This window comes from Typopeltis vanoorti, chromosome 18 (assembly GCF_054136105.1).
Source record: "Typopeltis vanoorti isolate ZY-2024b chromosome 18, IOZ_Tvanoo_1.0, whole genome shotgun sequence".
In the NCBI taxonomy this organism is placed as follows: domain Eukaryota; kingdom Metazoa; phylum Arthropoda; class Arachnida; order Uropygi; family Thelyphonidae; genus Typopeltis; species Typopeltis vanoorti.
Genome location: NC_143566.1, coordinates 96,207,038 through 96,222,988, shown reverse-complemented (window position 1 = coordinate 96,222,988; position 15,951 = coordinate 96,207,038). Strand labels below are relative to the sequence as shown.

Below are 15,951 nucleotides of genomic sequence, written 5' to 3'. Positions count from 1 at the left end.
CCACTTTCTCCTACTTAATAGGAGACAACATAAGCACACCAAAGATAGAAACACCTAGCCGACATGACATACCCCCCATTTCCCCGACGAGTTCCGAAGACGACACACTGTTGAAATGGCTCACACCCCGTTACTCCCACCCGACTTTTTTCCATTAATCCCTCCTCTTCCCCAAAAAATAATTTCTATCTTCAGATCCTTCTCTCGCCCCCCCCTCCCAAACGCTCTCTACCCACCCTTAATAATAATATTATACATATAAAAAACGCGGGTTTTTTTTTCAAATTCCCCCACTTTCCCAAACCCCCCTTACCTTAATTTTACAGTAGATGAATGCATTGCCAGGATAAGGAGACAGAAAAACAACATCCAAAAAAAGGTGTCTGAATTTTCCTCCTATATTACTCTTCATATATTAGTTTTATAACACTTCAGTAATGCCCTAAGATTTGAGTAAATAGTCAATGACATTGCAAAAAAAGGGTCATTCCTAAACAAAAGTAGGCAATATTAGCTATTAAAATAATAGTTTATTTTAGAGGAGTAACACGAAAATTTTCCCAGAAATAATACCTAGTTAACTTATCACTTGACTACAGCGGATCACTAGCTTTCATCCAAGCATTCAGTTCACAATGGAAAAGAAATTGCTGGTAGTTTACCATTCTTGGATATCCTTATTTGCACAGCTTCCAGTACTTATTACATTCTTCAAAAGTCTGCTCATCACACCTCTCAAAAAACTGGGATTATCAAGTATTTAATTAATAGAGCACATAATGTATGCTACTCTCCCTCAAGCTTACAACAAGAACTTCCCACTATCAAAACTTTAATAGAATTAAATTGTTACAACCCTCATCAAATCCAGCAGATGATTGAATGCTATGTTCCAACACTTAGGATTCTTCAACAGCCTGCAGAACTCCAATCCCTTATATTTCTGAACCTACTGGTAGAATTTTGAAGAAGTATCAACTTCTTCCCACAATTTTCCCATCAATAAAATTTCTAATCTGTTACCATCTATAAAAGACAAACTGTCACTTTATTGTTAGCTGGTGTTTACCAGATTCCTTGTAAATGTAATTTGACATATTCTAGTCAGACAGGCCAGCCATTCTGTGGGGAGAAAAAAAAAAAAAATGAACACCAGTACTACACTGAATATGTGAAACCTCAAAAGTCTGGTCTGGCACAGCACAGTATTAACTCTAAACACAGGTGGTGGGATGAAGCTCACCTTTTCCACAGAAGAAGTTTAAAACTGTTTCTATGGAAAAGACGAACAGTTACAAAGCCCTTTTACATTAGCTTAACCTGAATTAGAACTCTCTCTCCCCAGGGTCGGTTTTATCATTAGGCGAACCTAGGCAATCACCTAGGGGCACTAAGACTTGTGTATGTATGCTTGTGTGAATATGACAAAATATATATATATAGAGAGAGAGAGACAATGTATGGGGCGTCTAAATTTTCTTTGCCTAGGAGCATCAGATACTCTCGGATCGGCCATGTCTCAGCTCCCAAAAGTTTTGGGAAATTCTCATTTTATGTAAAAATCAAAAATAGCTTTAATATTATTTATTAATATTAATTTCTAGCTTGTGGCAACTGTTTTTAATTGGCAAACTGATATTATTTAAATTAAGGGGATATTAAATTCCACATTGTTTTAAAACCGAATAAGAAACTCAAAGATTGGAATCAGAGAGTTTCATGCCGAATATAGTAAACTATAAAAGTATCGCCGATTACTAGCGTGAACTAATGCAAGCAGTCCTAGTACGTAGTACAAACTCGGGCAACTCGCAGCACTGATATTTTATGTACTTTGTATTTCTGTTCTTTGATTTGCATGACAAACCAATGATGTGCTGTTATCTACAGTATGAAATATCTGTACTTTCATGAAAGTTACTGTGGTTATCATGTAATTTGTTGTTTATAGCTATGTCACAAGTATCTTTAAAGAAGCAAAAATTATCAAAGAATTAGAATCAAGCCTAAATTATGGTTTATAACTACTAAATAGTTTATTGGTGCAAGGACAGCAAGGTCACAACAGTACACAAGGCAATATTAAATAATAAGAGAACCCTCTGAACCCTCTCCAACATCTTTTCATCCTTTTGAAAACAAGACTATCAAATCTGTGTATAGTAATTCATATGTGGTATGATCATAATGAAACATAACATCCTTACCTCTACATGTTAGTGTTAACTGCATCATTTCCATAATCTACTGTGCTTTCCTAGCAATTTTAGCAAAATTATCCCCAAAATTTCAGGTCCCTATCCACCATCACCTCTAAGATACTTAGAGAAGATGGTAAACTTAGTTGGATAAAAGAAATGGTTACACGATGAATCTGCTGGATTTTGCAGAGGCATTTTTTAAAGAGTACATGGAACTGTTATGCAAATTAGAAGAAATAGGGATGGATATGACACTGGTTAAGTGGATGGCTGACAGATCAAAAAATGGTATGTGAAGGGGCAGAATCGAGGTGAAAACAGGTGACTGGTGGTGTGCCGCTGTACAAATTAAACAGCAATAGTACTGGAACCATTGCTGTTTAATTTGTACATAAATGATATAGGAAATAACCTGAAAGGAAATATTCAGTTGTTGATTATTTACATATTAAAAAATATGTAAATAATAAAATGATTTTTGTATAAATTAATTCTTTATAAAAAATTAAAAATGTCATGCAATTTGTCCGAGTCTGATATCTCCCTGATATAGGTTGGCTAGATAGTTAAAAATTTCATTCCTTTCGTGTGAAGTACTCCACCAGAATGATAAATGATAAGAAATGTTGCATTTTTCATACATAGGTGGGTGGATCATCAGTCCTCAGTAAATAAGAAAGTGTGAGATGACTGATCTATGCAAATCATAGCAAGAACAACTTCCTCTTCTGTTTCTATGTTGACTATATTGCCAATGCTTAATTTCAGACTAAATATCATGTAATCTGTTTGTCAGTGCACATGATGACTGCCACTTGACAATTAGCTATGATCTTATAAACTACCTGTAGTCTGTATATGGTACTGTGAAACAGTATGTGGAGAAAGTAGATGAAGATGACAAATTAAATCTGAAAACAGATAGCTGAACACTGGTATGGTGTAGGGCCCATTGAATAAAATTATGCAAAATAAGAGGAATTAGTCAAAATACTAAACTAGTAGCAGGGCTGGCTGGAGGTTTTGCAGGGCCTCAGGAAAAGTTATTAGTGGGTCCCAAAATATTTGCAAAAAATAATTTTGTTATCGAGAAATCATATAATTTTATTAAACATAATTTACAAACATTAAATACATATAGTTATATACTAAAATATCAATACATCTCTGAAACATAAAAAATTCTATTATCAAATTTTCTTAGAAATTTGAAAGTGTGAGGCCCTCTGAGTGCAGGGCCTCAGTCTGAGGCCTGAAAAAACCGACATCTGAGCCAGCCCTGACTAGTAGTATACAAAAGTGTTCAAACCCCATTTTAAGTTATGGACCTGAGTTGGGTTAGAAATAAAGCACTTGATCAACAGACCAGATATGAAAAATCTAAGAAAATTAGGGGAGTGAACAGATAGCAGAATCATATTAAAATGAAGATATAAGGGAGTAACCTGGCATTGTTAACATTCAAGAGCGTGTAGGCAAAGCTAATCTAAGGTTATATGCGGTCAAAACAGAATGGGAGGGAAGGTTAGCAAAACAGGTGTTTGGTGCTAAGATGACAAGAAATAGATCAAGAAGAAGACTAAGGTGTAGGTAGCCTGATTCAATCAGAAATGTCCTAGAAGACCGAAAGAATAGATATGACAGTATTGACAAGTAATAAACTACTTTGTAGGAAGATTACTGACAGATTAGTAAAAAAGTAAACTTAACCATGTAAACTGATGTCCGAAAGATAAGGAAAAACTACATTTTTACCTGTATAAAAAAAATGTTCATGACCGAGCCAAATGTGGACATAATGTCAGCACACTAATAAATTATATTATAATATAATATTTTATATAAAATCTAACATAAAAAATGTGTTATACATTTCTTACAATTTAAATTGCAATACACTTTTGGCAAAAGTTACAAATTTCCTAAGACATAGTTAAGGAATTAATGTATAGTGCTTTTGATTCCTTTATGCACGATTCTAAAATGTGAATGTGATACACACTTTCTACTCAAAATCATTAGTTATAAAAATTACCACAAGCTGATTTGTCTGAATTTGCAATTGTAATGTTCAGAAATAGTCTTTATCTTTAGGTTTGGGACACCAGCATAGCTTAATACTATAATAGTATCTTGTACACCCCTTGAAGGTACATATCAGGAAATTGATGATAGGCAAAATTTTTAGGAAAGATTGCAAATTAAACATGAAAATTGAGAATAGAATAAACAAAGCTAGCAGTGGTGGTCAACTCAATAAATTTATATGGAACAAGAGAGAAATTAGTCAAACTCTAATCATACTATTAATTTCAATGTCTTTTTGCACCATCATTCTCACATGCTTTCTTACCTTAGTCACACTGTTTTCACCATGAGTATCGCATGCTTTCTTAACATTTGCACAATCTTCCTTGACATCCATTTCACTTACAATGTTGTCCATAAGTAGGTGTGGTTTTATGGATATTTGCTCCAATCTGTTTGCTGTGTATTATATTGTTTTTATTATTGTGTGTGTATACTGTGCATCATACATTGTTTGTAATTTTATTATTTTTGTAATGTTTTATCTGCATGACTGATGCCACTTTCATTTGCAATTATGTTAAACGTGTAGTAGAAAGTTTTTTTCATTTGGTTATAAATTAACTTGCCAAGAAGTTCCATGTAAATTTATTCAGGTGACTCACCACTGCTAGTTTTGTTTATTCTATTCTCAATTTCCAAGATATACTGTAACCTAGTTGTGAAGGTACTTCATGCACAAACTTTGTTTGCTTACACTTGGATGAAGAACTAAATACTAATATAATTTCTTGGCAAATTTAAAGTGAAATGTTTAGGTCACATGGTGTTGTTGTTTCTTGGTTATGGGAGAGGAGTAGCTTATATAGTAGTACCAAAAGTGCTCAATTACTGTGATACTTCACTCACTGTATTTAGCCACTTATCTCACTGTGAAACTTTAATTTTGTAAGCATAATCTAAATAAGCTGATTATCTTACCAGTCTTTTATCAATATTATATTAATCTTCAGTTGCAACACTACTTTTGGCACACCAAAATCCACTTTTAATGAACTATTTAGACTGGTTAAGAGTTTAAAGTTCAATGTGCACATGACTCTTGAAAATAAGTTAGCTGTTAAGTATACTTCATTAAGAATAAAAATTAGTTTAATAAAATACACTAATTATTAACCAGTTTCTATTCTTAAATTCTCACGCCTTTAAAATATAATTAAATTTTCACTTGAAAATCTTTTAAAAAGGACTAAAATCGTTTTCGTATCAAATTGCATCCCGGTAAGATCTCCTTTAATTTATTTATCATGAATTCCCAACTGTGGGGGAAAGGATTAAAATTAATAAACTGTATATACACCTTAATTTTTGATGATTACGAAATAGTATTTATGCCGACATCACTTTCGAACTGCCTTAATTTCCATTATATAAATAAAGCAATCCCTACATTCTGCAGAAAGTACCGACTTTGCTTAATTTCAACCATGAACAAAGCTGTTATAAATTGAATATGCTCAAAAGACTGAAAATAAAATTCACATTAGATAAAATATATGCACCCACCTAGATCTTGACGTGATATTAAACAGCACATTTTGAAAAGTTTTATGAAAAGCTGGAATCAAAATAACATTTTTCACACACAGTGCCATTCTGAATATACTACTACTATCACCCACGACGGCTACAACCGAATGGCACAGGTACAAAAAATTGCCGAAAGGTGACACGAACTATTTACACTAGGTGGCGTAATTAAGAAGCAATCAAGTTTGCAGTATATACTCGTTGAAATTTTTCCATTATTAGAGAACCCATCATTCTACCAAGGTTCGAAAACAAGTTTCGACGAAAGTTTCCGTGTACAGGAAAACCTCGCTTAATGCGATTAATTAATCTATCAATTAATGCGCGCTTAGCGAGCATTAATTGATGGACGAATTAATCGCGTTAAATAAATGCAATAAACAAAAGGAATAATTATAATTCATCCATCAGTTATCGTAAATTTGGGAGGAAAAAAAAGAAAAGAAAGAAAGAAAGCTATATTATAGGATAAAATCATCAAAGTTAATAAAAATCAATTCCTTAAATTTTTGTTTAATGTCTGAGCAGGGCAGTCGCCAGATTAGATCGCGCACTCAGGCAAACAATTAAATATCGCCCCTGATAAATTATAAGACAAAAATATAAGAAAATCTCTAATTGCTATTTGTTTTTATTACAAGAAAAACATTAATGCAAAACGATTACATAATAATATTAAATGTTTGCTCTACGGGGATATCAGACAATAAAACCGTTCATACGCTCTTCTAAATTTGAATTATAAGCTATGTCCGCCTCTATCGATATAGTTGCTAGACCAACCAATCTTTCTTGGGTCATTGCTATTCGCAAGATAATTAAACTGAATAATTTTTAATCAGTTTAAGCTTGGAAAAACTTCTTTCTGCACTTGCTACGCTAACAGGAATTGTTAGCAATATGGCTGAACGAGCACCCTTATTAGGCCGCGCCGTAAGGAAGGTTGCCTCTATGCTACACCCTGTCGATGGTACTGTGTCTGAGCATTTGTTTATTATTATTCGTGACACCTCCAAGGAGTCTGTAGACTCATCGTTGGAGGACATCCACTGTAAATCTATCTTCACCACTATAATCATACACTGTACTACATCTACTGCCCATTACTACAACTATTATTTTTTTGTCTGTAAATTGCGTGTGTTCTGAAGGGCCGATTTGTCTGTATGCAGAATGAAAAACCCGAGTTTCCTGGAGAAAAAACCCTGCTATAGTTCGCCCACCGATTTGAGGTCCCTCGAAACTACTGCGCATGTCAGAAAAAGGAGAATCCATTCCGATAATAGGGTAATCAGTCTGTCTTCTGGGATGTAATAATAAACAAACTCAGTTTGTTTATTATTACAGATCGGAAAATTTAGCGTTTCTTTTACGAACATTGCTGTTTTTAAAGTGTAACTATTTTGCTTGTATAACAGTTGGAAAAATGTACGTAGAGTGTTAATACGTGCAGATACTGCGTTCTACATAAAACAATGTCACTTCGCTCCATGATAAGTTTCCTTTTATTCGGGGACTTTTTAAAACAAAATCCGATTTCATGAAGTATTTTCCTTAAAGTTTCTCTTTTCCAAGGAAAATTAATTTTTTCTTTAAGCACAGGAATCAATTTCGGAACAGTTGGCACTCTTTTCTCGAATACGTAAAATTCGTGAATAGTTCTTATAACGTCTACATCAAAATCATTCAAAGCTACGGTTTCGATGATTTTCTTTACTCTGTGGTTTTTTTTTTTTTTTTTAGGAGATTTAAATTTTGGCTTACCTTCACCTTTTGATTCCCTACGAATTCGTTTAACAGTCGACCCCGATACGCCCGCAATTGCACTTGCACGTTTTATGACTTGAGAAAGGGGAAACAAGAAGACGGCCTTCTGACGATTCTTTTTCGCAGAATGTCAGCACATTATTCAATATTCTTTTGCAAGAGCTACTGAAACGTGTAACAATAGAACTTGTTGACTGTACTGGATCCATCATACAAATTAATAATAAAAAAATAATGCAAAAAGAGAACAAAAATCAAGCTAGTACTAGTGCAGCGACAGACAAGAAAGCACGTGATTTCGCATGTTGGCGACCAATTCGTACATCATTTCTTTTTCCCCTTCAGCATGAATCGACTATTCTTGGCACAAAGCCAAGAAGGGATCTAGAAATGGTGGGCGAACTATACCTCCGTATGAGTTCGACTAACTCACCTTAGATTGAAAAAGTCCATATAAAGATACCTCCCGTCACGACGAGATCGAACTTAGGCCTTTTCCAATCGAAGGGTTCAATGTTCTGCTATTCTTCCAATTGCGCTACGGAGGCGCTTGTGGGAATAGTGTTCGACTTTTTCCATCTTGGCATGCAATTTGCGATGGCTGGTGATCGCTTTTTCAAGATTTCGGCGGACTTCGAAGTTTCGTTCCAAAACAGGATTAGCATCAAACAAAATTTCCTTAGCATGCTCATTGTGATTGAAAACTAGCTCAAGTTCTTTTGCACTTAGCTTCTTAGTCGTAACATTCTCTTCTTGTTTGCACTCCTTATCTTCTTTTCATATGCACGCTGTTCTTCTAGTTAAAGGAGATCATTCTCGCTTAACTATTCTGAATGGATTCAAGCAAATTTCTCACATCTTCATTATCCAGTTCATTAAATCTAAGTTCTTATCCAATTGGGCTGATTTCTTTAATAATGTTATCAGCTGAGTTATTTAAGCCAATGAAATTTGGCATAACATAAAAAATTCGCGTTAACTAATTAATCACTCGCTTAAAGCGGGAAATAGTATCATTTCACTCAATCGAGCTAAATGATTATGGCGCATATCGAATTCGCGTTGAGCAAGGCTTCCTGTATAATTTAGACGCCGTGAACATAATTAAAAAAGAATTTTGTAGCACAATAACAACAACAAAGGGACATTATTCTCTTCAACTGGAAAAGACCTGAATTTTAGTAAGTTTCAGTGAGTTTTAGTAAGTATTAGTAAGGATACAGATTTGGTCATGAATGGCTAATGAATAATGCCAGAAGTATCAGGAACAAGAGGCATGCGTCTTTGGCACTGTTTAGTGCAACATCACCAAAAGTTATAGGTATTAGCGAGACTTGGCTAACAGCAGATGATGTAGTTAAAGGGATTGAATATGAAAAGTTTAGTATTTTCAGGGAACATAAAGATAGGATAAGGGAAGGAGTACAGCAGATGAATTTCAACTAAAAAGTATAGGAGACAGGCAGGAGGGTAGCTGTTCATTTGAAGAAATCTGGTGTGAAATTAAGACAAATAAGGCAAAATATAAAGTCGGTTGTTGCTATAGGCTAGGGAGTTCCACAGATGATCTGGAAGACATGCATAGCCAAATTAGTACAATGAGTACAGCTCGAGTGACTATTATGGGGCACTTCAATTATGGAATATGGACTGGAAGGAAGAAAGATGCCATGGCAGAAAGCAATCAGAATTTATACAACTGCTGAGAGATAATTACTTAAAGCAGCTTGTGGTGGAGTGGAACAATGGGTGGGAGAGTATTGGACCTGGGTCATAGGATCATACCTGTCCATAACCATGGTGAGAACATTGCCTCAAATAAGTGACCATGTGATCTTGACATGTTAGATTATAAAACGAGAGAAATATTCTGTCAAGGAGTATTTGCAGAACTACAACGCAGGTGATTATGACATGCTTAGGAAGAAGCTTAAATCTGTACCATGGCATAACACACTGCAGGGTACGGATTTTAGTTCATGAGATATAGTTAAGGGTCATTTAGAGGGAGCAGTATTAAATTATATACTTAGGGTAAGAAGGATTAATAGGAGAGGAGTAAGCTGAATGAGTAATGTCATTAAGCACCAGCTGCAGAAGAAAATGCTATGGAGGGTTATACAAAGAGAAATTTACAGGAAAAGGCTCAGGCAAAAAAGGTGATCAGCATGGCAAGGAAGGCAGAATCAGATTGTGAGAAGATTTTACAAGCAGGCCAAAGGAAAGCCCAAAGAGTTCTTTTGTTATGTGGCAAGTATGAAGAAGAATTACTATGGAAGCTTAACCTTAATGAATGATGGTCACGAGGAGACAGAAGCAGATAAAATAATTGAGTTACTGAGGATACTGCTTAACGCATGTGACGGACATTAATGTGGGAACTGAGGTGGATGGAGGTTCTTAGGATATTGCAGAATCTCAATGTAAACACAACTGCGGGGATAGATGGGAGATCAGCTAGTGTTTTGCGAGGATGTACAAGGGAATTGGCAATGGCTTTGACTTAGATGTTTGATTTAATTCTCAGTTCTGGTAGCGTTCCAGGTGAGGGAAAAATTATTCCTTTGCATAAAGGAGGTTCTCGGACTAGTAGCAAATTATAGACCAATCAGTATCTCAGGTATGGTGGTAGAATAGGAAATTCGTAAAAAAGAGAATTCAAAAACAGGTAGATAAAAATGTGTTATTGTATGAGGGTCAACATGGCTTAGTAATTTACACAATCAAATTTTCCTACATTGTACCCTCAAGGGGGTGTACAGGATATGATAGTACTACATGGAAAATTTACATCATTACTAACTTCCCATGTACAATTTTCCTCCAAAGCAGCTATTACCTGTCAAGACTCCAACATTATCAGATCTTATATTTCTCCAATGCACTTTTTAGTGTGATGATGGCTTTTTCTACTTCAAATATGGATATATATACTGTTGAGTGTTTTTTTACCACTGTTATCACTGCTTGTTTCATTTAGCAATTTTTCGAAGTAATTACTCTGTACTTCAAGGATATCTTTTTCTCCAATTTTCATGTCACCTTTATCATCTCTAATTCCTTTTACAGCACTCTTTCCTCCGTTTATAAGCAAAAGCCGTAGCGGAATTGGAAGAATATCGGAACATTGCGCCCTTCGATTGGAAAATACTTCAGATCTTTCATTGTCGTGACGAAGGGAATCCTTATGTATTAACCAACCCATATATCTTGGTCTTTTTCCTGCTAACCTGGCAGAAAACACTGTTTTGCTAATGTTCCTCTCCCATTCTGTTTAAGTGACCATACCACCTGAGATTAGCTCTGCTAAGACATTCCTGAATGCTGACAATGTCAAGTTCTCTCCTAACAACCTCGCTTATAATATATTGCCATTTATGCTATCTGTACACGCCTCTAATCTTTCTCAGGACTCTCATATCTGCAGTCTCTAGTGTTTGGTCAAATGCTTTACTTCTGAGCCATCTCTCAGATCCATAAGTTAAAATTAGTTGGAACAGTCTTGTAAACTGCTAATTTAGCGTTTTGGCTAATTTCTCTTATTCCATATATATATACATTTATTTAGTTGGCTTCCTGTCATACCGGCTTTGTTGAATCTGTTCTTTTTTTCATATTTAATTGACCATCTTCACGAAAAATCGTGCCTAAGTAGCTGAAATGTTTTATTTGGTTTGGTTCTCCATTCAAAATGCAGTTGATATTCTCAATGCTTCTGCCTATTTTCATTATTGCTGAGCTTCATACCATATCTAGTACAAGTTATTCAATTTAGTCAGGAAATCTTACAGACTTGTAGCGGATTTATTTATTTAGAAGTATAACATTGTCTGCATAAAGCAAAGAGCTGACATTAACACGTTCAGTTTTGATACCAGGTTTAATATCACTTTCCTTCATAATGTAATCCATAAAGATAATGAATAATAGAGGAGATAATGTACATCCTTGTCTCATACCAGATTTAACATTAAATCATCTTCCTGTACTTCAATTATAACTGCTGAACTGCAACTCAGACTAAGTATTGCTTGATATAATGCACCGTCGACACCATATAACTGTAGCATTATGAATAGCTTCTCTTTTGGCACTTTATCATTTGTGATAAAGTGAAGAAAACTGAGCCTGGGAGTCTCTATTTGGCCTAAATCCAGCTTATTCTTCTATAATCCTTCTCAACCGTTTGTCAAGTATACTTGCATAATCTTACCAGGAATACTCAGTAGAGGAATACATCGTCTGTAATTCTCTGGGTTTTTTCCCCCCTTTTTATATGATATGAGAGCTCTACTCCAATCATCCGGAATTCACCCCTCTGTCCATGCCTTCTGAACTATGCAATGCAGCCACTGTGACTTTTATATCTCTATAAACTTGAGCATTTATGGTCGAATATAATCTATTCCTGCTGCCTTTCCACAGTTCAGGCCTTTTTGTACTTCAAGTATGGATATGTATTCCTGACTGCATATCTGTTGGGTATTTTTTTTACCAATGTGCTATCGCTGCATGTTTCATTTAGCAATTTTTCCAAGTAATTACTCTATACTTCACGGATATCTTTTCTCGTTTTCATGTCGGCTTTATCATCTCTAGTTCCTTTTACAACACTCTTTACACCGTTTATTATTGTAATTGCTACAACGCAATTACAAGAATAGCAGAATATTGCACCTTCGATTGGAAAATACCTGAGTTCGATCCTCGTCGTGATGAGGGGAAGGAATCCTTATAAGGGCTTTTTCAGTCGAAGGTTAGTTAGTCGATCTCATACGGTGGTAGCAGGTTTTTTTTTTTTTTTTAATTTCTTTTGATCAACAGACCAACATTGTTCATCAGAGAAAAAATTCTTTCAACTGGCGCTTTGATCAGCAAGCATTACATCAGGCATTCCCAACCCTATGCCTGCGGACACCAGTCGACCAATTTGTGTGTGCCTGCCGCTGTTCAACCTTGTGCCGTATAGTTTGAAATAATCACGCAACAATTCATGGCATGCTATATGACACATGCGTTAATGACAGGACGAGTATTAAACGCATACAATGTAAAGTAGATGTGCATTCGAAGTTGTTCATTATCTGTTGCTAGTTATATGCGCATAATTTTAACGGTGTCTTGTACTCAAATTTTTGATTCGATTCCAGATGAAAACCTTTGGAATCTAGTGGATAGAAAAAAGTTCCCAATTCTTAAAAAGAGCAGCGTACAAGATAAAATCGTTTTTCGGTTCCACATACCTTTGCGAATCATTGTTTTCAACCACGAATATCATAAAATCAAAATATAGATCACGAGTCACTGATGAGCATCTTGATTGTTTAAGAACTGGAATATCATCATATTCTCCTAATTATGAAGCACTGGCCAATGAAATGCAATGCCAAAGATCATATAATTTACATATATATATTTAATTTTTTATATAATGTGAACTTTTAAGTAATAAAACATTTAATTATAATGCAAACTTTGTATGTATTCATTTAACAAAATAATTCAAAAAATTTGCTTGAAAAAAATGGATGGTGCCCGTCGCCCTGCTGGTATTTTAGAATGTGCTCTAGGAAAGGTTGGGAACCTCTGCATTAGAACTCCATCAGCTGTTCAAAGTTTTGACATTCGCTCCCGTTTTATTTTGAATATTTTGAATACCGCAACCCATAAATTAACACCACTTGATGTGGCCTTCTGATATACTTTAATATTTCTCAATTCTGTTTGCTTGTTTTTCTCAATTTTACTTTTAGATCTTGCAGTATTTTTATAATTGAAACCTCATCAAAAACTTTCAACATTTCAATAATTTCTTTTTCGGAATGAACTATGGAATTAACAAATTCTGCAGATGCTTCATCTGCGTACCAAAGCTCAAAATCCCGACTTCTTATCCAAGAAAACTGTTCTGTAGATTTGAGACTGCTTTCCCACATTTCTAAATAAGAGATAAATTTCTCGTTAAAATTCAAAATATGCTTTTCAAAATCTATTAGGTCTTCATTTGCATACAGACTACTTTTGCTTGCAAAGCTGTGGGAGATGAACTTTCTTTATCTTCTGGCTATTAATTTTACTTTCAATTCCTTGTACTTCCAAACTACTTCTGTACCTGAAATTTTAATTTTTTTTCCCCAAAAGTTGACAGTTTCTTGAAAAATTTGAAAGCTGGCTAATAATTCACTGAGTGAAATTTCAAAAAAAGTCTGATTACTCTGAGGCAAGAATTTTCACTGAAAAAAAGTATGATTTCAATTCCACCCAAATCAAAAGAATACTTTGCAAACAGGTAAAACATCTTATAGTACTGTGTGACAATACTTTTTTTTTGTACTCAATGTCTGCAAACTTCTTTTGGTTTTTCTACTCTTACTGTAAAAATGCAAGAGCCATTTCCTAAGTTTTCTACCTACTTCTTGTTGTAACATCGTACAAAAATTAGTTTACTGTCTTCTCATTCCCCCAAAATTTGTATGTTATCTGCACAGTACGATACCTTTTCATCTTCCATACCAAACTTTTAAAGAGTTTTAGTCACGTGTGGATTAAAATATCTGTCTCTCTGTAAACTTACCAAATTCTCAGTCATACTTCAAGTCCAAACTGTGAAACAAATATTCTAGTCTGTTGGAGGTATCTACAGATATAGTAACAAAATTGTCACTATTTAATTCATTTGTACTTTATCCATTTCAAAAGCCAATTACGTTATTAGCTATAGATTGTTTTTTTTTTATTCTGCTGGAATAGTATGGGTTGTAAAGTTGTGAAATAAGTTTCGACTAGCAGTCACTTGATTTAAAACTTTAATCATCAACTGTGTGAAAAGAAAATGTACTACCTTCTTTAGCTGCTCGAGCATTGTCGCCGGTTTTTGAAAACAGTATCAAGTTTCTAATATTACTTGCTCTTACAGCCTTTTGATTAAGTGTCTATTTCTGTCACTCATATGACAAAAATAGTTGGGATCGAAGAAAAAAAAAAAGAAAGTTCATAGGAAATGAGACTTAGTTAATGTATTTTTAAGTCTTTTTACATTTGCGACGATATAGTTTAAAAGTTATAGCGTCTGCTGTATGGTATAATTATGTGATAAATTTTGTTGTAGATATATTTTAATGAACAACTTCATATGATTGATCACCCCTTGTGTTCCATTTTCACGGTTATCAGCAGCGTGTAATGGGTGAAGGAACCAAATAGAATTAGGTGGAGGTTTGTATGCTTGGACAAAGACGAGCTTTGGCCTGTGTTGCCATTTTATCCACAGGTTGGCTTCCAGACGCTTGAAGAGAATAATTATTGCTGGAACAGGAAGGCTGATCTATGGGCATAACCGAATTAACTGAATTCATGGTTATGAAGGACAACAGTTAAAAATATTTGAGCGTGTAGATTTTCTAATGTGAATAAACACAATCTCTTTCGTTAAAAATGAAATAACAAATGGGCCAGTTTCCAACAGTCGAACAGATGGAGCATTGTTCTCATGAGAACGCATGGTGTGTTGCACACAAAACTAAAATATCATTTAAAAATAATAAAGTTCATTTCTCTTTAATATTCATTTATACTAGAGGGATTTGAAAAGAATGATTCTAATGAATTTATTTAATGCAATACTGTTAGCCTTGATACAATAAAAAATCATACATTCTATCAAATATGTGACTGGATTAAGGAAAACTTTTAGTTTTGAAAAAAAAATTTTCCCTCTTTGTTTAATTCTACTTATTTGAAAATATTTCCCATCATATATTGCATTATTAGCGAGGGTTCATTTCTGGCATTCTTTGGTTGAGCAATTATTATTTTATGATGCTGAAAAAAAATGATTGTCTTTTTTTAAGTATTCATTGATACTTGGAAATATATATGGGAGTGACTTTCTTTTAAAAAAAGGAAAATCTGTGTTAGAAGAAAATATTAAGCATAAATACTTATCAGTGTTTCAATTCTAAATCTCAAACTGGTACACCATTGCAGAATTATGCACTCTTTTATGAGAATTCCATTTTGTCTATTACTAAGTGGATAATGCAGATTGTCATTTCCATGTCAGATTTATCATTTTCTTTCTATTCTTATAAAGCTGAAATCTGGATTCTACCAATAGTAAGCAGTGTTGAATCATTTTTTCAGAGTACTGAAAACGAGCGAATGAATTCTGAATCTACTTTCTACTAGTCTACATATCGAACCTGTACCTTGGTTCCGAATTGTTCGTTTAGATTTCTGACTGTGGCCTCATCAGCCGTCAAAGATAATAACAACAGATATTTCTTTTATCCTTTCAGGCTATTTCTTGAACAGTGTAAATGCCAACTAATGAAATGAAGAAATTTCCGTAAATACATTATAGGAA

The 15,951-nt window shown here is 34.4% G+C and overlaps 1 protein-coding gene across 1 annotated transcript in view; it reads right to left on the bottom strand.

The window, feature by feature from the left end:
• Positions 1-5,925, bottom strand: part of Got2 (glutamate oxaloacetate transaminase 2) — a 170,679-nt gene extending 164,754 nt beyond the window's left edge. Inside the window, exon 1 of the mRNA XM_090407797.1 lies at positions 5,796-5,925. Coding sequence (XP_090263923.1) covers positions 5,796-5,884 — 89 coding nt within the window. The 5' untranslated portion in view covers positions 5,885-5,925. The remainder of the gene's footprint in view (positions 1-5,795) is intronic.
• Between the last annotated feature and the right edge of the window lie 10,026 nt (positions 5,926-15,951).